The sequence below is a fragment of the Taudactylus pleione genome, unplaced genomic scaffold (genome assembly GCF_031769625.1).
Source record: "Taudactylus pleione unplaced genomic scaffold, aTauple2 ptg000121l, whole genome shotgun sequence".
Lineage (NCBI taxonomy): Eukaryota > Metazoa > Chordata > Amphibia > Anura > Myobatrachidae > Taudactylus > Taudactylus pleione.
The window spans coordinates 120,290-146,279 of NW_028284523.1; the positions used below are offsets into that span (position 1 = coordinate 120,290).

At 46.6% G+C, this 25,990-nt stretch overlaps 1 protein-coding gene across 1 annotated transcript in view; it reads left to right on the forward strand.

Annotated features, from left to right (window-relative positions):
• Positions 1-17,179: 17,179 nt before the first annotated feature.
• Positions 17,180-25,990, forward strand: part of DPM1 (dolichyl-phosphate mannosyltransferase subunit 1, catalytic) — a 34,999-nt gene continuing 26,188 nt past the window's right edge. Inside the window, exons 1-3 of the mRNA XM_088472120.1 lie at positions 17,180-17,393; positions 24,638-24,737; positions 25,372-25,405. Of these exons, the coding sequence (XP_088328246.1) occupies positions 17,254-17,393; positions 24,638-24,737; positions 25,372-25,405 (274 nt within the window). The 5' untranslated portion in view covers positions 17,180-17,253. The remainder of the gene's footprint in view (positions 17,394-24,637; positions 24,738-25,371; positions 25,406-25,990) is intronic.

Consider the following 25,990-nt stretch of genomic DNA (forward strand, 5'->3'; position numbering starts at 1 on the left):
GTCCGGTCCGCCCCGGCAGCTCCTCGGAACTATGGGAGAGAAGTCATGACGTCTCTCCCATAGTGCCCGTGGGGAGAGCCGGAAGCTGGAGTTCAGGAGAGAACTCAAGCCTCTGGCTACCGCGGTGCTGCAGGGAAGGAGCCGAGCGCCCGCTGGTAATAAAATCTCAGCTAGGAGCCTCCCTGCGGCGCCGAGTTGGAGGGCACTGGCGGCGGGTGCAGCAGCGCACCAGGTGCACGTGCACCTTCAGCCCCCCCCAGTTGCGGCCCTGCCCTTATGCACAATTACAATAAGTCTGACCTTACTCAGAAATTGCAACTGTCATTGCACGCAGTGAGTACTCAAGCTGCGTATGCTGTCGCCGTGGCTAATTTATGCACGCCCAGGAAATGGCGTTCAAGCGGGCAGGCACATTTGTATTTTACAACCACTCCCACCGTCACCACCCCCAAACACTGACTTCCTTTCCCTCGATCTGTGATGGCTTTGTATCTGCGCAATGCTAACTCACGCACACGCACTGCGGAGAATACACATGCGCAGTATGCCTCACTGACCGATCTGCGTACTCTGTTGCAGTTGCGATCCGTAATGAATCAGGCCCTCTGTCACTATATTAAATAAACCAGTTATAAAAAAAAACAGTCAAAATAGTTTTTGTGTTTCACCCAATGTGGTTAACTGAGGGATATTCTAAAGCTGGGTACAGCTGGGTAGATCGACTGTTCTGCAGATATATCTGTAGATGTCGATGTTGGTTGTTCATACACACTGAACAACCATCATCTGCGGTCCCGCTGACCAAGGGGTTGTGACGCGAACCCCTCCCCTCCGGCCTCTGCAGCAAGTGTACTGGCGGTCGACTGGCTGCCTGTACACACAGCATGATGAGATGATATATCTGCAGATATATTGGCCAGCGGCTTTGCTGCACAGCCAACGCGATATGTCTGTGAACAACGTCTTTCACATACATATCTTTTGTACACACTGGCCGACGAGAACACGATGGATCGGCTGTTCCATTAAATGGCTGATATGTCAGCCGGTGTGTACCCAGCATTGTCTTGTGTGGGATAACAGTGGTAGGACGCATTCGGTATGAAAAGCCGGCTGCCGCATGACCAGCAGTTCGATTCCCGGCTGCGGCAGCCCGACAAAACAGCAGAGCCAGGCTGCGGAAGCCCGACAGCACTGGAAATCCTGATCGTCCCTAAGGTAAGTATAAACTAACCTAACCAACCCCCCCTAACCCTCCTTAGGGGTGCCTAACCATAACCACCCCCCTCTAAGTGCCTAACCCTAACCCCCCCTTCCCCACTGTCTAAACCTAAGTCCCACGGGGGGTGCCTAACGCTAAGTCCCACCCGGGGGTGCCTAAGCCTAACCCTCCCTCCCCCTAGCCTAACCCTCCCGGGGGGGTGCCTAACCCTAATTCCCCCCGGGTGCCCTAAACCTAACCCTCCCCCCCGCGGTTGTCTGCTCCCGGCGTCGGGAAAATGACAGGCGTCTAGATTTTAGACGCCTGTCATTTAACCCTAGGCTGGATAGAGGATTCAGGAAGCCGGCAGTCGGGATTGCGGCCGCCGGCTTCCTAAACGTATCCCGGTAGTACACATCCTCTGTTAGCCTGGGTTGCAGAGTAGATGAAAACAGCAGACACATAAATAGTATATGTATAATAAATGTATTAATAGCAAATATACTTAGCTTCCTGTCAGAAAAGACAGATACAGGTCACATTTGCCAAGGAGCTCCAATTAAGGATTGAGCATAGACCAATCTCAGCAAGTTGGTGGTTAAATACAATATTAGAACCATGACTACTTCTCTATGCAAACCCCCTTTTATAGCTTGCAAGACAAAAGGCTGCTGATCATTCATCAAGTATAAAGCTAGGGTACACATTAGACAACTTGCAAACGATGCAATGTCGTCGAACTCCTGGGAAACGATCTAGTGCATACACATTGTGCTATCTAACCAACGACCAAATTATATATCTTGCATCGTTTGGTGTATAGTGCATTAACTATATAATGTAACCATATTGCCTGGTCATTCTGTAGTGCGTACACACTGCATGATCTGGGGTGAATCGTTAACGAGAATGACTTCTTTCTGCATGTACAAAAGATCTGGAGATGTGACAGACAACACCTCGGGAGCGCGCATAATGCGTACACACTGGACGATTTGACATAATCGGCCAAATTGTTCAAAATATTGTCTTATGTGTAGGGGCCTTTACATAGGAAGTACTGGTGCAGTATATTTTACAAGGAAACAGTAAAAATGTAAAATGTAAAAAGAGTGATTTACAATTAAGAAAATCCAGAGGTTCTAATCATTGGATTGCACATTATTGTTGAAAACATGCCCTGAGGAAGACTCCAGCATTGTAGGAGTTGAAACGCGTTGGTGTGTGGAGTGCCGTTTGGGGGGACAGTGAATTCCAGACTACCAGGAGGTCCACGATCTTACCCGGGAAGCGTGGAATATAACATCTCATGCCTGTTTGGGTGTCTGGGAACCAGTGGCGTAACTAGGGCAGGGCGAGCGGGGTGCGTGCCCTGGGCGCCGTGGGACCGGCGGCGCAGCGGGGGGCGCCGCCAGCCATGGTACCAGCCCGCCCACCCTAGTTAGCCAGTGTAGCGCCGACCGCAATTAGTGCGGTCAGCGCTACACATTTACACAGAACCGGCGCTAGGCTTCCAGCGCTGGTCCTGTGCTGCACAGCTGAGCCCGTTCCCTCCCACTGAGCGCTTGCCCAATAGCGCCAGGAGCCGGGCTCAGGCTGTGCATAACACACACATCGCCGCCAGCGATGCGTGTGTTAAACAGCAGCCAATAAGAGTCAGATAGACTCTCATTGACTGCTGAAGCACCCACTGCAAGAGCCGGCTTCCGTCCGGCTCCTGCAGTGGGTAATGGGACAGACGTCATGACGTCTGTCCCATAATGCTGACCGCGCCAGCCCGGGAGGACTGGCGGGCGGCGGGAGTGTTGTCGCAGACCGGAGCAGCAGCAGCGTGGATTCAGGTAAGTATATTTTTATATTTTTTTAAAAATAAACCTGTCTGCACTACTGGGGGCACAACGAGGGAGGGGGTGGCTACTACTGGGGGGACCTCTACTGGGGGTGGCTACTACTGGGGGAACCTCTACTGGGGGTGGGGGCACAACGGGGTAGGGGTGGCTACTACTGGGGGCACCATTATTGGGAGGACCTCTACTGGGGGGGGCTATTACTGGGGGCACTTAATCGGGAGGGGGAACCTCTACTGGGGACTTCTACTTGGGGGAGGGAACTACCACTGGGGGCATTATAAAAGGGGCCTACTACTAGAGGCACTGCACTGAGGGGACCACTACTAGGAAGGGCCACTGCAGGGGGCACTGGATAGGGGGGATCACTACTGGGTGCCAGCATAAGGGGGACCACTACTGGGAAAACTGCATGGGGGGACTACTGCTGAGGGCACTATATAAAGCAGTAGAGTCTGGGGGAGCAGCAGAACCTAGCACTGCCCTGGACATATATGGACATATTGGGCTCTATAGCAGCACATTCTAAACAGTGAATGTTTTCCAGATCCCCTAGTTGGTGCACAGGTTATTTATTACTGACTGATACATGTTAAACACATGTTTACATGTTTGTGATACTGTGAAGAACATGCAGCACTAGTAACATTCTATTACATTACTATTTCTATTGTGGTCATTGTGTGGGCTGGGGAGGGGGGTTTCCAGGCATACGGAAACCCCCCCTGCGTTTGCCTATGAAAGGGTTCTATGCACTAAGCTTTGGAGAGAGATAAAGTGGATGTAGATAAAGTACCAACCTATCAGCTCCTGTCACTTTATAGGCTGTGTTTGAAAAATGAGTTAGGAGCTGATTGGTTGGTACTTTATCTATCTCCAATTTCTCTCCAAAGCCCGTATTTAATTAGGGGAGAAAAGTCAGTTTCTGTGGAAAGGTATCGCCGGTGACGTAATTTCGCCTGACGAAAACTTATCCCCGTATTCAATTCCAAAGACTTTTCGCCGGTGCAGAAAGTCAATGCATTGGAATAGGCGAAAAAGATTCGCCTATGAAAGCTGTCGAAAAAAAGTGCAGAATTGGGGTTTTGGGGTGCCCCCCTAAGGTAAACTGTGTCAAAAAAAGTTGAAAAAATACTTAAGAACACCCCAAAAAAGTACTTTGAAAAAGGGGGCGAAAAAGTACAAAGTTGGGGGCAAACTTAAAAACCAGCAAAATAGACTCCAGGGGGTCCCCAAGTATGCCCCAGGTGTTTTTAAATTTGCAGGTGGTTGCGGCAGGTGGATTTTTACTTTTTTTTTAAACTTCACTTTAGCAACTTTACCCCAAATTTGCTGGGACTATTTAATTCCCCCCCAAAAAACTGCAAAATGCTATTCTTCACTTGTGCTAAATAGCAGCTATTGAGAGCATTTAAGTACCCCAAATACCTTCAGTAGGGCTATTCGGGGGTATCTATAGTGATCCCCAATGTCAGTGCATCTTTTGGGGGGTGTCAGGCTGTTCCCCAAATCTGACAGCACTTTTCGCCAGGTCCGAATTTTCCGGGTTCCGTTTTCAACGATTTCTAATTGAATACGGGGATAAGCGGGGACGAGCGCGATACTTTTTCCCATGGAAACACAGCGATGTTGGCGAAAAGTCCGGGACTTTTCGCACCTAATTGAATATGCCCCCAACGCTTAGTACATCTCACCCAATGAAAACAGCTTGTATGACGTTGTAGCATAAATATATTACTACGGATCGCTATTGCGAACGCAGCTGCGATTACGCACGCAGATCTGCTGCGAAAATATGCTGTTTGCAATCGCAAAGCCAGCATACAGATTCCCACTACTGCTTTCGCACATCCGTAAGGCCTCGGAGACCTACACATACATCGGTACCATATAGTAACATCAGCCCCTCACCAGGGCCGAAACTAGGATTTTTGTCACCCGGGGCAAGACAGTAATTTGGCACCCCTCTGGTAATTCCTGAATAGTAATGCCCCCTTCAGCAGTGCATCTATAGTAATGCTCCTGTAGTAGTGCCCATATAGTACTGCTCCTGTAGTAGTGCCCATATGGTAATGACCCCATAGTAATGCCCCTGTAGAAGTGTCCATAAAGTAGTGCTCCTGAAGTAGTATCCATACGGTGGTGCCCATGCCCCCATTGTAATGCCCCTGTAGTAGTGCCCATATAGTAATACCCCTGTAGTAGTCCCCATATGTTAATGCCCCTGTAGTGCACATATAGTAATGCCCCTGTAGTGCCCATATAGTAATGCCTCTGTAGTGCCACTTACAGAAAAAAAACATTACTTACCTTAAACCCCGCTCTGACGTCCGGTCCGCCCCGGCAGCTCCTCGGAACTATGGGAGAGAAGTCATGACGTCTCTCCCATAGTGCCCGTGGGGAGAGCCGGAAGCTGGAGTTCAGGAGAGAACTCAAGCCTCTGGCTACCGCGGTGCTGCAGGGAAGGAGCCGAGCGCCCGCTGGTAATAAAATCTCAGCTAGGAGCCTCCCTGCGGCGCCGAGTTGGAGGGCACTGGCGGCGGGTGCAGCAGCGCACCAGGTGCACGTGCACCTTCAGCCCCCCCCAGTTGCGGCCCTGCCCTTATGCACAATTACAATAAGTCTGACCTTACTCAGAAATTGCAACTGTCATTGCACGCAGTGAGTACTCAAGCTGCGTATGCTGTCGCCGTGGCTAATTTATGCACGCCCAGGAAATGGCGTTCAAGCGGGCAGGCACATTTGTATTTTACAACCACTCCCACCGTCACCACCCCCAAACACTGACTTCCTTTCCCTCGATCTGTGATGGCTTTGTATCTGCGCAATGCTAACTCACGCACACGCACTGCGGAGAATACACATGCGCAGTATGCCTCACTGACCGATCTGCGTACTCTGTTGCAGTTGCGATCCGTAATGAATCAGGCCCTCTGTCACTATATTAAATAAACCAGTTATAAAAAAAAACAGTCAAAATAGTTTTTGTGTTTCACCCAATGTGGTTAACTGAGGGATATTCTAAAGCTGGGTACAGCTGGGTAGATCGACTGTTCTGCAGATATATCTGTAGATGTCGATGTTGGTTGTTCATACACACTGAACAACCATCATCTGCGGTCCCGCTGACCAAGGGGTTGTGACGCGAACCCCTCCCCTCCGGCCTCTGCAGCAAGTGTACTGGCGGTCGACTGGCTGCCTGTACACACAGCATGATGAGATGATATATCTGCAGATATATTGGCCAGCGGCTTTGCTGCACAGCCAACGCGATATGTCTGTGAACAACGTCTTTCACATACATATCTTTTGTACACACTGGCCGACGAGAACACGATGGATCGGCTGTTCCATTAAATGGCTGATATGTCAGCCGGTGTGTACCCAGCATTGTCTTGTGTGGGATAACAGTGGTAGGACGCATTCGGTATGAAAAGCCGGCTGCCGCATGACCAGCAGTTCGATTCCCGGCTGCGGCAGCCCGACAAAACAGCAGAGCCAGGCTGCGGAAGCCCGACAGCACTGGAAATCCTGATCGTCCCTAAGGTAAGTATAAACTAACCTAACCAACCCCCCCTAACCCTCCTTAGGGGTGCCTAACCATAACCACCCCCCTCTAAGTGCCTAACCCTAACCCCCCCTTCCCCACTGTCTAAACCTAAGTCCCACGGGGGGTGCCTAACGCTAAGTCCCACCCGGGGGTGCCTAAGCCTAACCCTCCCTCCCCCTAGCCTAACCCTCCCGGGGGGGTGCCTAACCCTAATTCCCCCCGGGTGCCCTAAACCTAACCCTCCCCCCCGCGGTTGTCTGCTCCCGGCGTCGGGAAAATGACAGGCGTCTAGATTTTAGACGCCTGTCATTTAACCCTAGGCTGGATAGAGGATTCAGGAAGCCGGCAGTCGGGATTGCGGCCGCCGGCTTCCTAAACGTATCCCGGTAGTACACATCCTCTGTTAGCCTGGGTTGCAGAGTAGATGAAAACAGCAGACACATAAATAGTATATGTATAATAAATGTATTAATAGCAAATATACTTAGCTTCCTGTCAGAAAAGACAGATACAGGTCACATTTGCCAAGGAGCTCCAATTAAGGATTGAGCATAGACCAATCTCAGCAAGTTGGTGGTTAAATACAATATTAGAACCATGACTACTTCTCTATGCAAACCCCCTTTTATAGCTTGCAAGACAAAAGGCTGCTGATCATTCATCAAGTATAAAGCTAGGGTACACATTAGACAACTTGCAAACGATGCAATGTCGTCGAACTCCTGGGAAACGATCTAGTGCATACACATTGTGCTATCTAACCAACGACCAAATTATATATCTTGCATCGTTTGGTGTATAGTGCATTAACTATATAATGTAACCATATTGCCTGGTCATTCTGTAGTGCGTACACACTGCATGATCTGGGGTGAATCGTTAACGAGAATGACTTCTTTCTGCATGTACAAAAGATCTGGAGATGTGACAGACAACACCTCGGGAGCGCGCATAATGCGTACACACTGGACGATTTGACATAATCGGCCAAATTGTTCAAAATATTGTCTTATGTGTAGGGGCCTTTACATAGGAAGTACTGGTGCAGTATATTTTACAAGGAAACAGTAAAAATGTAAAATGTAAAAAGAGTGATTTACAATTAAGAAAATCCAGAGGTTCTAATCATTGGATTGCACATTATTGTTGAAAACATGCCCTGAGGAAGACTCCAGCATTGTAGGAGTTGAAACGCGTTGGTGTGTGGAGTGCCGTTTGGGGGGACAGTGAATTCCAGACTACCAGGAGGTCCACGATCTTACCCGGGAAGCGTGGAATATAACATCTCATGCCTGTTTGGGTGTCTGGGAACCAGTGGCGTAACTAGGGCAGGGCGAGCGGGGTGCGTGCCCTGGGCGCCGTGGGACCGGCGGCGCAGCGGGGGGCGCCGCCAGCCATGGTACCAGCCCGCCCACCCTAGTTAGCCAGTGTAGCGCCGACCGCAATTAGTGCGGTCAGCGCTACACATTTACACAGAACCGGCGCTAGGCTTCCAGCGCTGGTCCTGTGCTGCACAGCTGAGCCCGTTCCCTCCCACTGAGCGCTTGCCCAATAGCGCCAGGAGCCGGGCTCAGGCTGTGCATAACACACACATCGCCGCCAGCGATGCGTGTGTTAAACAGCAGCCAATAAGAGTCAGATAGACTCTCATTGACTGCTGAAGCACCCACTGCAAGAGCCGGCTTCCGTCCGGCTCCTGCAGTGGGTAATGGGACAGACGTCATGACGTCTGTCCCATAATGCTGACCGCGCCAGCCCGGGAGGACTGGCGGGCGGCGGGAGTGTTGTCGCAGACCGGAGCAGCAGCAGCGTGGATTCAGGTAAGTATATTTTTATATTTTTTTAAAAATAAACCTGTCTGCACTACTGGGGGCACAACGAGGGAGGGGGTGGCTACTACTGGGGGGACCTCTACTGGGGGTGGCTACTACTGGGGGAACCTCTACTGGGGGTGGGGGCACAACGGGGTAGGGGTGGCTACTACTGGGGGCACCATTATTGGGAGGACCTCTACTGGGGGGGGGCTATTACTGGGGGCACTTAATCGGGAGGGGGAACCTCTACTGGGGACTTCTACTTGGGGGAGGGAACTACCACTGGGGGCATTATAAAAGGGGCCTACTACTAGAGGCACTGCACTGAGGGGACCACTACTAGGAAGGGCCACTGCAGGGGGCACTGGATAGGGGGGATCACTACTGGGTGCCAGCATAAGGGGGACCACTACTGGGAAAACTGCATGGGGGGACTACTGCTGAGGGCACTATATAAAGGGCACTGCATAGGGAGGGGGACTACTACTGGGGACACTATATAAAGGGCACTGCATAAGGGGATACCGCTACTGGGCGCACTGCATTGTGGGGAACACTACATGGGGCACTGCATTTGGGGGGGCCACTACTGGGGGTATTGAGTAAGGGGAACTAATTGGGGGCTGTATAAGGGGGACTACAACTGCATACTGGGGGTACTGTATAAGGGGTACTACTGGGGTTAAGGTGCATATGGATAGGAATGTTCAGTGTGAAAATAAAGGGGTGTGTCATGTTGACACGTCCCATTTTTAAGTGAACACGCCCATTTTTTTGCCGCACGTGGACATCGGGGGGGGGGGGGGGGGGCTCCCTTTTCATTTTTGCCCTGGGCTCCAAATACCCTAGTTACGCCACTGCTGGGAACTGCACCCTCATTTTACAGTACGGGGCCTATCTATCAGGTGATAGGCATAGGTCTACTTTTTTACCTTTTCGTCATTTGTGTATATATTAAAGCATCTTGAAGTACTTCACCGTATGAGTCCTTTCTGACCTTCTTTGCATATGTTGAAAGTGGATCCAACTTTTTAAAGACAGAAGAACAGATGGTCGTCTTATATGGAGTGGTGAATACATCCTATAGGTGTGGATACCACTGGTGAACTTGAAAAAACCCTAACATTGTTTGGCGCATAGACATTATTTTGTTTGCATTTATATTTTAGCATAGTGCATGATGGCCATTGTTAGTTCTAACTGAGGGCCTGATTCAGAGCCGCTCGTAAGCGTCCGCTCGCTCTGAGCGATGTTCGCACAACTGCGCATGCGTATGGGTCGTAATGCGCATGCGCAAACCAGTCATTGCGGTCGGAAATCGAGAGCTCGCAAAACAGCGAGGGACTGCTAATTTGATTGACAGAATGTACCGTTTGTGGGTGGTAACAGGGGAAGGTGCTTGAAAACGGGGGTGTGGAGATCCGAACGCAGGCGTGCCTAACGGTAATAAGGGCGTTTAATGGGAGTGCTTAATTAGTAAAGGAGCGTCATCGACCACGTCACTTGGTTGTCTTTTAGCCTGAACTGCTCGCAGTGATAGCGGTATGAAAAACCTACTACCGTGTTTCCCCGATAATAAGACCTACCCCGAAAATAAGCCCTACCCTTATTTTTGAAAAACGGTCCAAAATAAGCCCTACCCCGAAAATAAGCCCTAACAAAAAAAAAAAAGTAAAAGAATTGTAAAGCAGGACTGAGGGCATGATATGGATAAAAGCAGGACTTGAGGGCATGATGCTGTCAATGTTAATTAAAATAAGCCCTACCCCGAAAATAAGCCCTATGGTGTTTTTTTGACCCAAATAAAAAATAAGACAGTGTCTTATTATCGGGGAAACACGGTACAAGCACTGCGAGCAGTTCAAATGCCTTTCGATGTACCCGATTAATCAAATAAATAATGGAGATGACGTGTGATGCGAATGACAAAGGGGCGTCTTTACAGAATAGCGAGCGCATTTTTCGTTCGCTCGCTCAGACATAGAGGCGTCAACAAACCGCATTGAGCGATCGCACAATTTAAATAGCCGGCCCCTTTTTTTGAACGACCGTCTGCAAATAGCGTCCGGGTCTGAATCAATCATTGATGTCAGCAAAAATGGACGAGCCTCAGATGATGGGTTCTTCAAGGACACAGTATTCTACGAGCGTACAATGTCCGAGAACCTCCATAATTTGAATTTTGTCTTTGTAGCCAATGAGGCCTTCGCTTTAAACGAACATGTAATGAAACCCTATCCACAAAGGGATACCAAGGAAACCAAGGAAAAAAGAATCTATAATTATAGTCTATCAAGGGCAAGGCGCACAGTTGAAAATGCATTTGGTATCTATCATGTGTAGTCTGTTCCGCATTTTCTATAGTCCAATAAATTTATAGTTGAGAAAATAGAGTGGGTAGTGATAGCCTGTTGTGCCCTACATAATTTCCTTCGTCAGAAAAACACACCCCAAAGACCTGTACCAACCTCAGTTTTGGATCCGCAGGAAAACAAGCTCAACAGTGAACTGTGGCCCTCGGTCTCCAGATCCCGAATCCCCATGGTGGCCTCAGGGCGTGCCAAAGAGGTCAGGGAAGAATACATGCACTTAAAATCGTTAATTTTAGGTAAAATCAGCGGCATTTGCTCTGGCATCCCCCCTTAAGACTAATTAAGCAATTGGAAGTTTCCAATTAGCTTAATTAGTCCATAATTACTTACCTTTTGCAGCGCTGTCTTCTGCATCCAGCGTCGGGAGCCAGCTCTTCTGCAGCAGGGTGAGTATGTCAGTGTGTGTGGTGTTTGTAAGTGTGTATGAGTGAGTGTGTGTATATATGTGTATCATTGTGTGTGTGTAACCCCTGGTGTGTCTGTGTCCCCCCCAGTGTTAGCGTGGCCCCCCGGAATGGGTGCTGGGAGAACTACAACTCCCAGCAGCCCTTGCCCCTCCCACTAGCCCCTGGAGCCTACCAGAAGCCCCCTCTCCAGTGAGAAGATAAAGGGGAGGCCACCAGGAGCCACGGAGACCACCGAAGACCCCCGGGCAGAGTGAAGAATACTTTTCTTTTTTTCCTTTTACGCGGCTCGGGGTTTACAGAGCTGAAAACCCAGTGACCACTATTTTTTGAATTGGATAACGTGGGTATCGGGAGCGTGCCTACCCGCGGGATTCTAAAATTGAGCGCTAGGTTTTTTCCTCGCTAATCCTCTCGCCCAATTGAATCTGCTCCTATGTGTCCTATTTTGAATTGTTCTTAAATTAAAACTAAAAGAATATATTATAAACATAACTATTACTATCCTATAGATTGTAAGCTTGCGAGCAGGGTCCTCTTACCCTTATGTATGTATTTTACGTATGTATGTATGTATGTATGTATGTATGTATGTCTTTTACAACCTAGTAAAATGTTAATGTTGATTCAAATTGTAAAGCGCAATGGAATTTGCTGCGCTATATAAGAAACTGTTAATAAATAAATAAATTACTAATTTTGTTTAAAGTGACTGATGGATATTAAATACTTTATCCATTTCTTTAGTTATGCAAATTGATATTGCCATTAGTAAATACTCATACCATTTGTGTGACCTGTTTTTTGCTTTGTTTTTTTGGGTGTTTTTCTTCAAAATTATAGCCTGCAGCAGGCAATGCAAATTTTAGATGGCATCAGCTTCAGGGGTATAAATCAGACATGTTAGGTTATGTTTACAAACATTTTAAAATATTCTAAATCATTGACCAAACAACATCCCCAACATCCCTCAAAAGCCCAACCCAACAACCCCATCACCCTAATAACAACCCACCCCATCGTCCTCCCTACCAATACCCCCATTTATCCCTCAGCACACCATTTAATGACCCTTTATTAACAAAAAGAATTACAGTGTAAATAAGGACACAACACATGTTGTTTATTTTTAAAATGTTTTATATATTTTTTATTTTTTTTTAAACTTAATTTCTGGACAGGATTTATCAAAATATACCCGACCAATGAGTGCCTCTAGAGCAAGGACTATTTCAACAGAAACATAGAATCAGGCATTTCAACAAGTGGTCATGTACAGTAGAGACCATTCCAGTGATGCCAACATCAACAAAGTAAAGGGAAAGATCCAGAATTTCAAAACTGTGTTCCCAAAAAGAGCACAAGAAATATACAGAAGTCACAACGTTCAGTATACAGGGGTAAATGAAGTCCAAAAGCCTTCGGTCACGGCACTCTGACCTTACTCAAGGTCATTCTGGAGAAAAAGGAATGAACAAAATTTTGTAACACTTGAAAAAACCACATTAAAAAAAAATCACAAATTAAAAAATTTGTCATCGCCCTGTAGAGTGGTCTGTGCACTACACAACGCTTGGTAGGTGTGGGGATGTGACGGAGGAGGAATTGGCATAGGGGGATATGATGGTCGATGCTGTGGGACTAGGAAACTGCCTGAGCCCAAGGGGGTGGGCCGCTGCCTAGGATATAATCCTATGTTCGAGTCTTTCTCCAATTTGCCTTCAAGACCTCGAAGCATAGAGTCACGGACTGGGGAACTTGGTGTTGTGGACCCGAGCTGGGTTGTAGAACAGAGACACCTGAACCTGAAAGTAGTTGGAATTTGGATGGTTTCATATAATTTCTGCTCATATAGGTATGATAAGGACTGTGATATGAGGTGTAACTTATAGTCCTCTGTGCAGAGATAACGCAACTGGAAGATACTGAAATACTGTAAAACAAAGTCACTGAAAAGTCACTGAACTTGGAAGATGAACTGTAACGAAGAACTGTAGACTTGAAGAAGTAGAACTTGGAAAATAGAATTAAAATCTTGAAATATGAGTCCAGGTTGGGGTTTGCTGTTTGAAGTTGAGAACTTGAATATGACTGAAGAAAGCCGGGTTAGAGTATACTGGATTGGAGTGGTGCACTTAAGTATGACTCCAGACTGGAGTATGCTGGATTGGAGTGGTGCACTTAAGTATGACTCCGGACTGGAGTATGCTGGATTGGAGTGGTGCACTTAAGTATGACTCCGGGCTGGAGTATGCTGGATTAGGGTGGTGAACTTGAGTATGACTTCGGGCTGGAGTACGCTGGATTGGAGTGGTGAACTTGAGTATGACTCCGGGCTGGAGTACGCTGGTTTGGAGCACTGTAGTAACACAAGAACATGGGTTACACCCGAGGAATGCTGGAACAGGCTTAGGCACTGTAGCAAACAGGAACATAGGATTCACACAAGGGGCACAGGAACAAGCGTCATGCTGCGGCAATGGATATTGTTGTACTGGCAACTAGCCTGTGTCTTTGGAGGGCCTTTTATACTGTCAGGCAACTGTGAATTGGCTAGAGCCGGCAGAGAGCATTGTTGACTGGATGCGCACACACCACCTGACCTGAGCGCCCACGATCCGGAGGACTTGCATGCTGACGCGCTATGCGCGCATTGAACTGCGGCAGTGACACACAGACCACAGCGGGGATGCTGCGGACAGTCCTCAGGTGGAGGCCCACACAGGAGACCACAGGATGTAGCGGCCGGCGGCTCGGCAGGCCGCGATGACACAGGCGAATGGGTAGGTGCAGGGGTCTGAGACGGAGGTCTCTAGCACGGTTTGTAACACATAGCATCATACACTATGCGCTTGAAATGAGCTTGGTGCCATGGCCTTCATTTCATTGGCGATGTTCATTCCAAAACATGTTTCTGGATCGTGGGGCTTCTGAAGAACCTCCTCCGCGTGTTGCAAAAAAAACGTTCACTCCTCGACGGTCCAGAGGCTGGAGTCCTGGTAGCCGTCTTTCTCTTCTTGGCAGGAGCCTGGGAAGACTGTAGCTCAATTGGAGACTCCAAAACCTCTGTGGACTCGCTGGAGGGAGGGTTTTTAGGAAAAATAAAAAATATTATTTTTAAAGAATAAAATTCCACAAAAGACTTACCATTATTCACCGATTGTTGAAAATACAAGCATAATAATTTTTTAAAGAGAACAGAAAAATTGGATAGGTTTTTAAAGTTAATCAATCAATTACCTGATCCTGACTCGCCGATTCCTCAGCGTGACCTCTGCCGCTTCTGGCTCCAGCGAACACTGTAACCGACTCTTTGGCTCCTTCTCCAAGACAAACTTGAGCAGGTCGTAGTACCATAACTTGGGCTTCTGGACCTCATCTGCCACTGCTCCTGAATGTTGTGAATGTGTGTACTTCTTGTTCTCCTCCAGGAACACAGTTCTTAGGTTCTGGATCTTCCCCTTGACCCAGTCAATGTCGGCATCACTGTCGAGGTCTCTACTGTACACGACAAGTTGGTTTAGTGCCTGATTCTCTATTGGAATAGACCTCTGGAAAGTTTCCAGAGCCCCATGCAGACCAAAAGGCAGCATTTTATACTGAAACAAACCTTCTGGGGTAGAGAAGGCCGTTTGGGCCTTAGCAGCCTCAGTTAAAGGAATCTGCCAATACCCTTTTGTCAAATCTAGGGTGGTGAGATACTGACTGTTTGCTAAATTGCCCCCTTCCCATCCTGCCCAGTGTCCCCTCCATCCAGTGTACCCCACCATCTCCCTGACCCTTCATCAGCCCAATGTCTCCCCTTTTCCCTCCCACAATCACCTGACTGCCCCATCTAACTGCCCCGCAGCAAGAACTCCCTCACCCAGTCCTGTCACAGTGTGTCCCTCATTCAGCCCAGTGTACCCCCTTCTCCAGTGTTCCCCCCTCCCATCAACATCTCACTGCCACTTTACCATCCAGCCCAGTGTGTGTGTGTATATACAGTAGTGGCCAAAATTGCGGACACTTTTTGAAATTTTAATGTTTTTCAACTTCGAATGCTTATAAAAACTGTTACACTTCATGCAGTGCAATGATTCATATATCAAATGAAAGAAAATTTAATGCTGAATTCAACACAATAAACAGAGGTCAAATATTTGTATTACAAGGGAAGTTATGCAGTGAAATCAACACTTAGGGTGAAAATCCCTGTGTACTTATGATGTTACTGTCCTATCAGTATTTCGTTGGGTATCCTTTATTTTTCAAGACAGCAGCACAGCAATGTGTCATTGAGCCAACCAATGTTTGGAGCTCTTCCTTCTTTTTTATGTGGTGCCATGAGACAATTATAGCCTCAATTAATTGTCTTTTATTGGATGGATGCCTCAGATGTACCAGTTTTTCCAAACAGAACCACAAATGTTCTATGGGGTTCAGGTCTGGGCTGTTTCCTGGCCATCCCAGCACCTGTATGTCATTATCCGTCAACCCCTTTTTGCATGTCCGTGCAGTGTAGCAGGGAGCTGAATCCTGCTGGGAAAAAAAAGGGGCATTATCTGGAAAAAGGTCCCTTATAGAAGGTAGAAGTTTTGGTTGTAGGATGGGGTCAATGTACTTTCTGCTGTTCAGTTTGCCATCTATGACATAAAGGCGGCCTACAGCATCTGCTGTCATACATGCCCAGATCATAACACTTGTAGGATTCTTTGTTGTCGCTTGAATGCAATCTGGATGTACCTCTTCCCCGATGCGACGTCTCACACATTTTCTCCCATCACTACCAAATATCGATATCTTAGTTTCGTCACTCCATATCACTTGTTTCTACTGACCTTCTGTCCATGCAATGTGTTCTTTTGCCCACTGTATTTGTTTCTGCTGCTGCTTTTTATTCAGCAATGGCTTTTTTCGGGGAATCCTACCTTTTAGGCCAACCTCCATTAGTCTTCTCCGTTCCGTTCTTGCACTGACAAAACACCAGTTGAACACAGTTCTCTCCTAATGGCTACAGATGACATCCATCTGTCCCTGATGCAAATTTGTTTTATTCTCCTATCATCAACAGCTGTTGTGCACTTTTTCTGGCCTTTTTCTTCTTTGTTTTGTATAGATTGTGTTACCTGATAGCGTAAACAAAACTTTCGTACTCCTGATATTGCCACATTCCCACCAACTTCTCTCGTAATCGCTGCATACGAAAGACCATTTTCACGTAACACCACAATCCTGGATCACGTCGCTGTGCTGCGGTCTTGAAAAATAAAGGATACCCAACGGAATACTGCTAGGGCAGTAACATCATAAGTACACAGGGATTTTCACCCTAAGTGTTGTTTTAATGGCATAACTTCCCTTGTAATGCAAATATTTGATCTGTTCATTGCGTTGAATTCAGCATAAAATTTCCTTTCATTTGATATATGAATCTTTGCACTGTGTGAAGTGAAACAGTTTTTATAAGCGTTCGAAGTTGATCGACATTCAAATTTCAAAATGTGTCCGCAATTTTGGCCACCAGTGTATATACACACACACAACTTTTATTGATAGGGGCCCCCACCCATTTGTTGTCCTGGGGCCCCCACAGACCTAAATCCGGCCCTGGATTTTTACAATCGTTATCGTTCATATCTGATAAGAAATCTGACCATGTGTAATATGCACCATTAGCACACAATCAGTCACTGTAGAGGGACTTTCCAAACTCCCTGTACATTTGGTGACAGTGATTTGGTGCTTCAATTTTCCAGCAATGTGCAGGAGTTTCAAAACCCTAGCAATACCACCGATTAGTGATCCCTCCGCTGCTAGTGCCTGAGTCAGATCATTTGATCTATTCTGGACTGACAAGAAAAACTAGTAGCAGCGCAGCAGCAGCCTAATCCTCCTAACCATGTCCCGTTGGTATTAGAGCCAATCGCTGTAGCCTTACCGAGCCCAGATGTTTACATGTCACATGTGATTGGCTGTTGTTAGAACGCTTTCACTTTTGGCAGAGCGTTGGGGTTGGTTGAGGGGGATACGGCGCTGTAGTGGCTGACTGCGACTGCGCTGTCACATCCGGGTTACTGGCGGCCATGTCGGGTGTGAGTCAGAAGCGGAGGAGCCGGCAGGGAGGAGATGCCGGGGACACGTACTCGGTGCTACTGCCGACCTATAACGAGCGAGAGAACTTACCGCTCATTATTTGGCTTCTGGTCAAATACTTTGGAGAGAGGTACCGACCTATGCACCATCCTCACACCATTGCAGCGCTCACGCATCCCACACATCACAGGCGGCTGGCTGGCATCTGAGTACAGCGGCTCCATTGCTGATCTCTGTCGCGTGTGATGTTCTGTATGAATGAGATTGTTTTTGTAAACAAGGGCTATATATTGGCAGTCAGATTTGCAGCCCCCCGGCAATACAAAGCAGAGCACCCTGGGAGTTGTAGTCAGAGGGCTGCTGCAGAGTATATGCATGAGGAAAGTTGTGGCTCCTATGTTGGCACCCGCTGCAACAGCTCATTTGTAAGTGTGACGTTTTGTATCATATGTTATGTGTCCCTGGTATTGTGCAATCTACAGCCCAAAGCTTCATGATCCTCTCTCTGCTTTCCAGATTAAGCCACTACCCCCTCCCCTGTAGCCCGTGAACATCTATTATAATAATAATATCATCATCACTATTATCATTTATTTATATGGCACCACCAGTGTTCTATAGAGCCGTGCAAAGGAGTGTGGTATAACAGATAGATAGAAATTAGATAGACAATATCTAGATCGATCCCAGATGTTAGACAGTTAATAGATCGACAGGTACAAAAGGTCGACATGGGAGAAGGTCGACAGGGTCAAAAGGTCAACACGAAAATGGTCAACACTTTTTTTTTTTCGGAAATACCATTCTGCCCCTTGTGGGCTCGCTTCGCTCGCCACATGGATTTGTTCCCCCTCCGTGCCCACTGGGATGGTAGGGAATGACGTTGGACACTGGCTTATCTTAAGTGCCTAAACATAATCCTTTAACAAAAATAAAAAAAATTATGTGTCAATCATTTTCTTGTCGACCTTTTGACCCTGTCGACCATTTGTACATGTCGACCTTTAGCGTGTCGACCATTTGTACCTGTCGATCTTCTTACATGTCGACCTTTTGTACCTGTCGATCTATTGACTGTCTAATATCTGGGGTCGATCTAGACACTGTCTATCTACATTCTGGCACCCGTGCAAAGTGCATAAACAAAAAGTTGACCAGTGACTTACAGTACAATACAATACAGGATAAGGAACATGGATAATATACATTGATACATTAGCGACCATAACACCCACATAAGTAGCAGAGCATAAGCAACCAAGTGTTAGGTGCCGTAGTGGGGAGTCAGAAATAGATGAAAGTAAAGTAGGGAGAAGCACAAGAGGGTAGAGGGCCCTGCTCGTAAGAGCTTACATTCTAAAAGGGAGGGGCAGACAAACAGGTGTGACACAGATAAGGAGGAAGGAGCATGTAGCAGCAAGTTAGGCTGAGAGCTGGAAGGCATTAATGAAGTAGTGGGTCTTGAGAGCCCGTTTGAATGATTGTAGAGAGTCTGATGGAGAGAGTTCCAGAGATGGGGAGCAGCACGGACAAAATCTTGGAGGCGGGAGTGGGAGGAAGTAATCAGTTGGCATGAAAGGCGGCATGCATTAGTTGAACGAAGAGGGCGGACAGGAAAGTGAAAGATGAGATCAGAGATATAAATGGGAGAGGAGCCGAGTAGTAGCATTGAGGACAGACTGGAGAGGAGAGAGATGGGATTTGGGGAGGCTAGATAGGAGGAGGTTACAGTAATCCAATCTGGAGATGAACAGTGAGTGTATGAGGTTTTTAGTAGCATCCTGGGTGAGATAGGGTCTGATCTAGGAAATATTTTAGAGATGGAAACGACAGAACTGTGAGAGTTTCTGGATATGTGGTTTGAAGGAGACGGATGAGCCCAGGATAACTCCCAAGACAGCGCACTTTGGGGCTAGATGAGATAGTTGTGCCATCAATTGCTAAATAAATTTAGGATATGTGGGAATTTGATCAGCTCAGTGTAAAGGCCCCCATACATCAGCAATTGATTGCAGCAATTGTGCAATTTGCAATTGATTGTCTATAAAAATCTTTCCCTTTTTCAATCGATTGTGCTAATTCTGCAATCGATTGAAAAAGGGAAAGATTTTTATACACAATCAATTGCTGATGTATGGGGGCCTTTAGATATATTGAGTTTAAGAAATCACTGGGACATCCAGCAAGAGATAGCAGAGAGACAGTTGGAGATACAAGTCAGTAGAGAGGGGGAGACATCAGGGTAGGAAAGGTAGATCTGAGTATCATTAGCATAGAGATAATTGAGGTCAAAAGAGTTGATGAGTTCACCTAGAGAGGACGTATATGGAGGGGCCCAAGAACAGAACCTTGGGGAAAACCTACTGTTAAGAGGCTGTGCGGGGGGATGAGTAGTCATGAGAGGAAACTGATAAGGATCAGTCAGAGAGGTAGGAGGACATCCAGGAGATGTCAGTGTCATGTAGACCAAGGGAGTGAAGGATTTGCAGCAGGAGTGGGTGGTCCACAGTGTCGAAAGCAGCAGAGAGTAGTGACTCTTAGATTAGGCAGCAAGGAGGTCGTTGCTGACTTTTGTGAGGGCAGTTTCAGTGGAGTAGAGAGAACGGAAGCCAGACCGAAATGGGTCAAGGAGGGATCGAGAGGAAAACACAGGCGGTAACAATACGCTCAAGGAGTTTGGAGGCAAAAGGGAGGAGGGAGATGGGTCGGTAGTTGGAGAGAGTGTTAGGATCAAGGGTAGGTTTTTTAAGAATGGGGGAGACAACGGCATGCTTGAATATAGAAGGGAGAGATTAAGGAGGCGGGCAAGATGGGAGCAGGCAGAAGGAGAGAGGTAGCAGAGGTGGGAGGGGATAGGGTCCAGGGGGGGGGGGGGGGGGGAACGGATGAGGGCCATGACTTCCTCTCCAGATACAGGGGAGAAGGATGTCCGAGTCGGTAAAGTGGATGGGGAGGGGTGATCCGGGAAAGGAGGAGATGGAGAGGAGGGAGACTGGTTGGATATGATGTCCTGACATATGGAATCAATTATACCTTTTGCAGTTGTTAGTTATGTAGGGTAAGAATTCCTGGCTGTTGGTACTCGTGCATGCCCTTGCACACGCCATACAATACTACTGGTTTACACCCAGACACTTTGCAATAGAGCGAAAGCCAGGACGATTTGCAGCAAATTACATTTTCTTTCTGTGTTGTTCTAAAAAGAACTCTGGTTATAACTCCCCTCTTATAATGGGGACTATACAAGATATAATAGTTATTTTCAGATTCCTTTAATGTAAAGATAACTGTTCCCGTGACATTGTATATAGATAAATTAGGCCTAAAATTTCATATTTGGATGTCCTCGTACAGGCAAACGGACACAAAATTGTGTTTGTAACCATGCGTGTCCTGGACCTGTGAAGTTCTTATGAAAGTTTCTGCAATTACTTATAGTACTGGTTCCCAAACACCGTCCTCAAGGCCAGGGGTGCATCTAGGTGTCCAAGTGCCACTGGTAAAGAAAGGGACTACCCGGCCCCTTCTCCTGTGGTCCCATATTTTCGGAAAAACAAAAGACCAGTGATCGCGAAAAGCGAAAAAATTTGTGGGTCCCAGGGACCCGTCGCTTTATAAAATTGGGGTCCTACTCTGCTGTTTCTGGGTCCCATTACATATTATGGTAGGGTGAAAGCAGGCAGCAGTTGGGACAGTGCTTGGGGGCAGGTAGCAGTTGGGGTAGAGCTGGAGGGAAAGTTAGGGAGAAGTTGGGGGTAGAGGGGAGTAAGGACAGGCAGTGCTGGGGATAGGGAAGGGGTAAGTGCAGACAGCAATAGCGACAGTGCTGGGGGGCAAGGATAGATAGCTGACAGTACTGAGGTGCAAGGAGGGGGGTTGGGGCAGACAGTACTGAGGGTATAGCGGGGACAAGTGTAGATAGCAGCTGAGGTAGTACTATGGGCAAGGAGGAGGTTAGGGGAAGGCCATGCTGGGGGTAGGGAGGGGGCGAGTATAGATAGTAACTTGGGCAGTGCTAGGGGCAAGGAGGAAGTTAGTGCTTTATAGGGAGGGTGAAAGTGTATATAGCTGGGGCAGTACAGGGGGCAAGAAGGTGGTTAGGGGCTGGCAGCGCCGAATGGTAAGGAGGGTGTAAGGATAGACAGCAGCTGGGGCAGCACTGGCAGCAAGGGGAAGGCAGTGCTGGGGGTAGGGAGGGGGTAAGGGTAGTCAGCAGCTGGAGAAAGAAGGAGATTAGGGACAGACATATTTACAGTGCATCCCATAAATATAGTGGCCCACACACAACAGTGCATTTAGAGAGTGTAACTCACAGGAGTGCCAACAATATTCTAATGGGAGGACATTGTAAGGAAATAATATAATAATAATATAAATAGTCCCTCACCAGCAGTGTACAGCTCCCCAGTCAGCAGTTATCGTAACAGAATTGTGTGTTCTACTGCTTAAAATAATGTTTTTCACCCCTTTATCATCACTCTTTCAATTTCTACAATGCCACAGGCAATCTCCACAGGGCCCTGCTCTATCTTCAGCTTGATAAGTGGTGAGAACAGTGGGCCTGATTCAGAGCCGGACGCTCTGACCAGAGCGCTCGCTCTGAATCAGGGCCATCCTACATGAAAATGGAGCGGCCTTATGGACGCTCGCATAGCTGTGGGTTACCACCCACAGCTTATGCGAGCGTCCATGATGATGATCGCGATGGTTAAGACCATTGTGACCATCGGGCTTGCGACGGAGACCCTGTGGTAGGGTCTCGCTGCCGCAAGCCCTGGAGTGATTTTGGCCAAAATCACTCCCACTGACATCACTAGTGATATCAGTGGGGCCGGCTTCAGACGGTAGGCGTTCCCATGGGAACGCCTCCGTCTGGCAGCCACGCCCCCCGGCATGCCCACCAAAGGGGGCGTGCTGTCAATCAACATCGACCGCACGCCCCCTTTGGTGCGAGACCCAGAGCGACGAAGAGCCCGTCGCTATCCGGGTCTCGCGCATGCGCACGACGGAGCTCCCTCCGTCCTGCGCATGCGCAGTGGGGCAACATCGACCCGCTTGCGAGCGTCCTGCACTCGCGAGCGGGTCTGAATTGACCCCCAGTGTGACAGGATACTTGTAAATAAAGCCTAAGCTCGCTTGGCATCCTCAAACTGATATAATTTGTGCTTGTTTATATGGCCTCTAGTTGACTAGTTGGATTAAAAATCTGGTAATTTATGGGAGCAAATGACAATTGACTGTTTTTTCACAATCACTGGCAAATAGACGAACACTAAAACGGTCTTTCTGAAAAGTTTAACTTGTCTGAATTACCATTCTGTGAAGTTTGGGAGCAAACAGCCAATTGACGTTTGCTCCTATACATTACCAGATTTTGGTTCCAGTTGTAATGAAAATCTTTAGATGTGTGGCCAACTTAAGTCCCTACCTAGCCGTCAGAGGAGTGACAGCTTTGTGAATCAGAGCTCTGGGAAACTGTAGGCCTGATTCATTAAGGATCGCTATTGCTAAAGAGCATGCAGACAGCCGATTGTTGCGCATGCGCGAAGTCACCTCTGTGATCGAATTGCGATCACAGAGAGCCATCGTGGAGTGAGTGACAGGAAGTGAGCGTTTGGGGGTGGTGACGGGGAGGTGGTAGGAGAAACACAGACGTGTCTGTCCATTTGAACGCTGTTGCATGGGCGTGCATAAATTAGCCAGTGCGATTACATACGCAGCTTGAGTACTTACTGCGTGCTACGAGGTTTGCAAATTCTAAGTAAGGTCAGGGCTGCTGTAATTCTGCGTGAGGGGCCGATGATACTCAATATTACCGATGTTTATGGAGGTTTGCAAGGTATTACGGATGTGAGATAGACTCCCACTACCTCTATGTTGACCGTTGCGATTACATTCATTAGCATATTTTAGCAGCAGACCTGCGTGCGATTACAGAGTTGCGATCGCAATAGCGATCCTTAATTAATCAGGCCCTGTGTCAGTAGCTCTCCTCCCTCTGTTACTTGTTCCTTGAAAGTGCTATATTTGTTAAGAGTGTATGTGGTGTTTACAATAACAGTACCTTTACTTTACCAGCTATTTGCCCAGGTGATTTGTACCTACTAGTTGTCGTCAGACATTTCTAGCCTGGTAACCTTCATCATTTTGGAATTGTTTGTTGTTCTTCTACAATGATGTTTCTTATTAATCCTGCCTATATGTTATCCTTTTACCTATACATCAATTTAGTAATTACCTCCAGATATTTTTAATAATTTTTGGACTCCTGATTCTCAGTATACAAAAGTTTTTATACCAAGGTATAGTAACTTTTACAGAGAAATATTCATTTATAGTTGGATTTTTCTCATTGGTATTCACCTAGAAGTTTGCATTTCTGCAAACATATTTATGTAACTGTATACAAAGTGAAAAGCACAGTAATATAGTATGGTATTTAGGAATCCGTGCCCAATGTGATACATTTGCGTATGTTTAAAGGAGCTCTTATACAGCTTGTCTGATAGCCAGGTTTCTTAACTTTAGCCATGGACACTATACTTATATTGGCAATGGTTCATCTTACAAGGGACATTTCATTCAGTAAAGGGGCCTATCCATTAGCAGATAAATTGAACGACTGAACAATATATCGTTCAGTCGTTCAATTTATCTGCTAATGGATAGGCCCTGAACGATGACAGATGCGCACTCCCGCGGGCGATAAATTGTGTCTTTCGTCTCTCCAACAAGTTAGTCAATTATCGCTTATCACTGCCAGATATTAGAAATATCTGGCAGTTTATAAGCGGTAAACGACAAACGATATTTTTAATGAAAATTCATAGAAACATTAAAAAAAAATCCACTCCCTGAATGATGCCATGCAATATCATTTGTCGTTTGCAAAAATCTGTCATGTACATGACAGATATCTGTGACCGCAGCCCCAGCTATTTTCAAAAGATAAATCTTTTGTCTTTCAGATAGATCTGCTAATGGATAGGCCCCTGATCACAGATCTTTCACAATTGCAATAACCTAGACTGGACAGACTATTATTGGAGCTATAAATTGTAGTTATATATAAATCACAAAAGAAGAATCTTAGTTACTGAACTGAGTGTGAAGAACTATTTCTGACATAAGCTTAGACTGCATGAAGCTCTGACATCTAGCTGTCCAGTAAGCGGCATAAGTGCTCCATTTATCACATTTGGGCACATTACTACACTTTTTTTTGTTATCGTCCCTTTTTAAAAATTTACTTTATCAAGTTGTGGATCCTGGTAAAAGCATCAATTCAAAATGGGTTCTTTACTGGAGATATTTTATGAGTGACAGTATGTATAGGAATTTTGGTTGCAAATGTATATTTTTTGCTCTTTTCAGTGGATATAATTACGAAATAATTATAATCGATGATGGAAGCCCAGATGGAACATTGGAAGTGGCTCAGCAATTGCAAAAAATATATGGATCAGATAAAATTGTAAGTGCTCTCGCAGATATTAATGATGTGTGTATGATGACCGAACCAGTTGACAAATAATATACCATCCTGCTGATTTTCCCTAACCCCAAATGACAAAATAATTATAAAATTTAGTTGAGAAGCTTCTGGTGTCACTGGGGCCCATGTGTGCAATTGGTCGATGTCCACCTGCACACCAGTAGTAGTCGTCAATTGATTGTGTTATATATAAATGATGCTTTGGATTCTGATGCTTGCTCTGTAAAACTGATATGACACACTGGGCAGGTTGTGCATCTTGACTACAGACTTAATTTTAAGAATGCACAGGAGGGGCTTCAGCACACCTGGGGGAATTCAATAGTTTTTTGGGCGCTGATAATTAATGGGCGCCCAATGGAGCAATTGAATTGTTTTGGGCATCCATTAATTATCTCTACCAAAAGCACTGGGTTTAGCTGCGTAAAGCAATGCGGAACAATTGTATTCTTTTTCAGGAAGTAAAAATGTCTGTTTACAGTTTCTCTTCCCCTCAGTCTGAAATGGATGCATCAGTGTCCAGTGATCTCCATTTCTTATCCATGCCATGAAGAGCATAACATGTGTTTCGCTTCTTACAACAAGCTTCATATTTATCTCTTTTGTTTCTTAGCTACTTCGGCCTCGGGAAAAGAAATTAGGTTTAGGTAAGTGTTTTTTTGAACAATAAAATAGTGCACTATCTGATTGCATGGTTCAAACAATGTATACATTTTTCTCTTCCCTTCTTTCTGCACAACCAGAGTGAAGGAAGTGCTGTCATGGATCAGTGGTCTGACCTAAAATTGTCCTCGGTGCTACAAATTTCTTGAAAGTAACCTTTTGAGAAAATCTCATAACAATGTGACGTGTGTACAAATGTATCTAGTTGGGTAAAAGTTTCTTCTGGCACTCCCCTCCCACCACATGCTTAGGGTTCTTTTTACTATATGATTCACCGGTTTGCACACAGTGTTTAATGCTTCATTTTATTTTTAGGAGGAAATGAAGTAAATAGCATGCCAATAGTACCAGACCCTTTGGCAAGTATTGTGAGTTGGAGTAAAAGAAATAAGGTGATCTTCAATGTACAGTATATGTTCTGGCAGTGCCCAGACATCTATCTATATCTTATGTTAGCCCCCACTATAGTGGTGGTTTATCATAGCACCTTCTACTTTGTCTGCCAGCGGTTTAGCCAGAGGACCATGGAAGACTATTAGGTGATTTGCTTGCTTCGTTAACCTAATTAG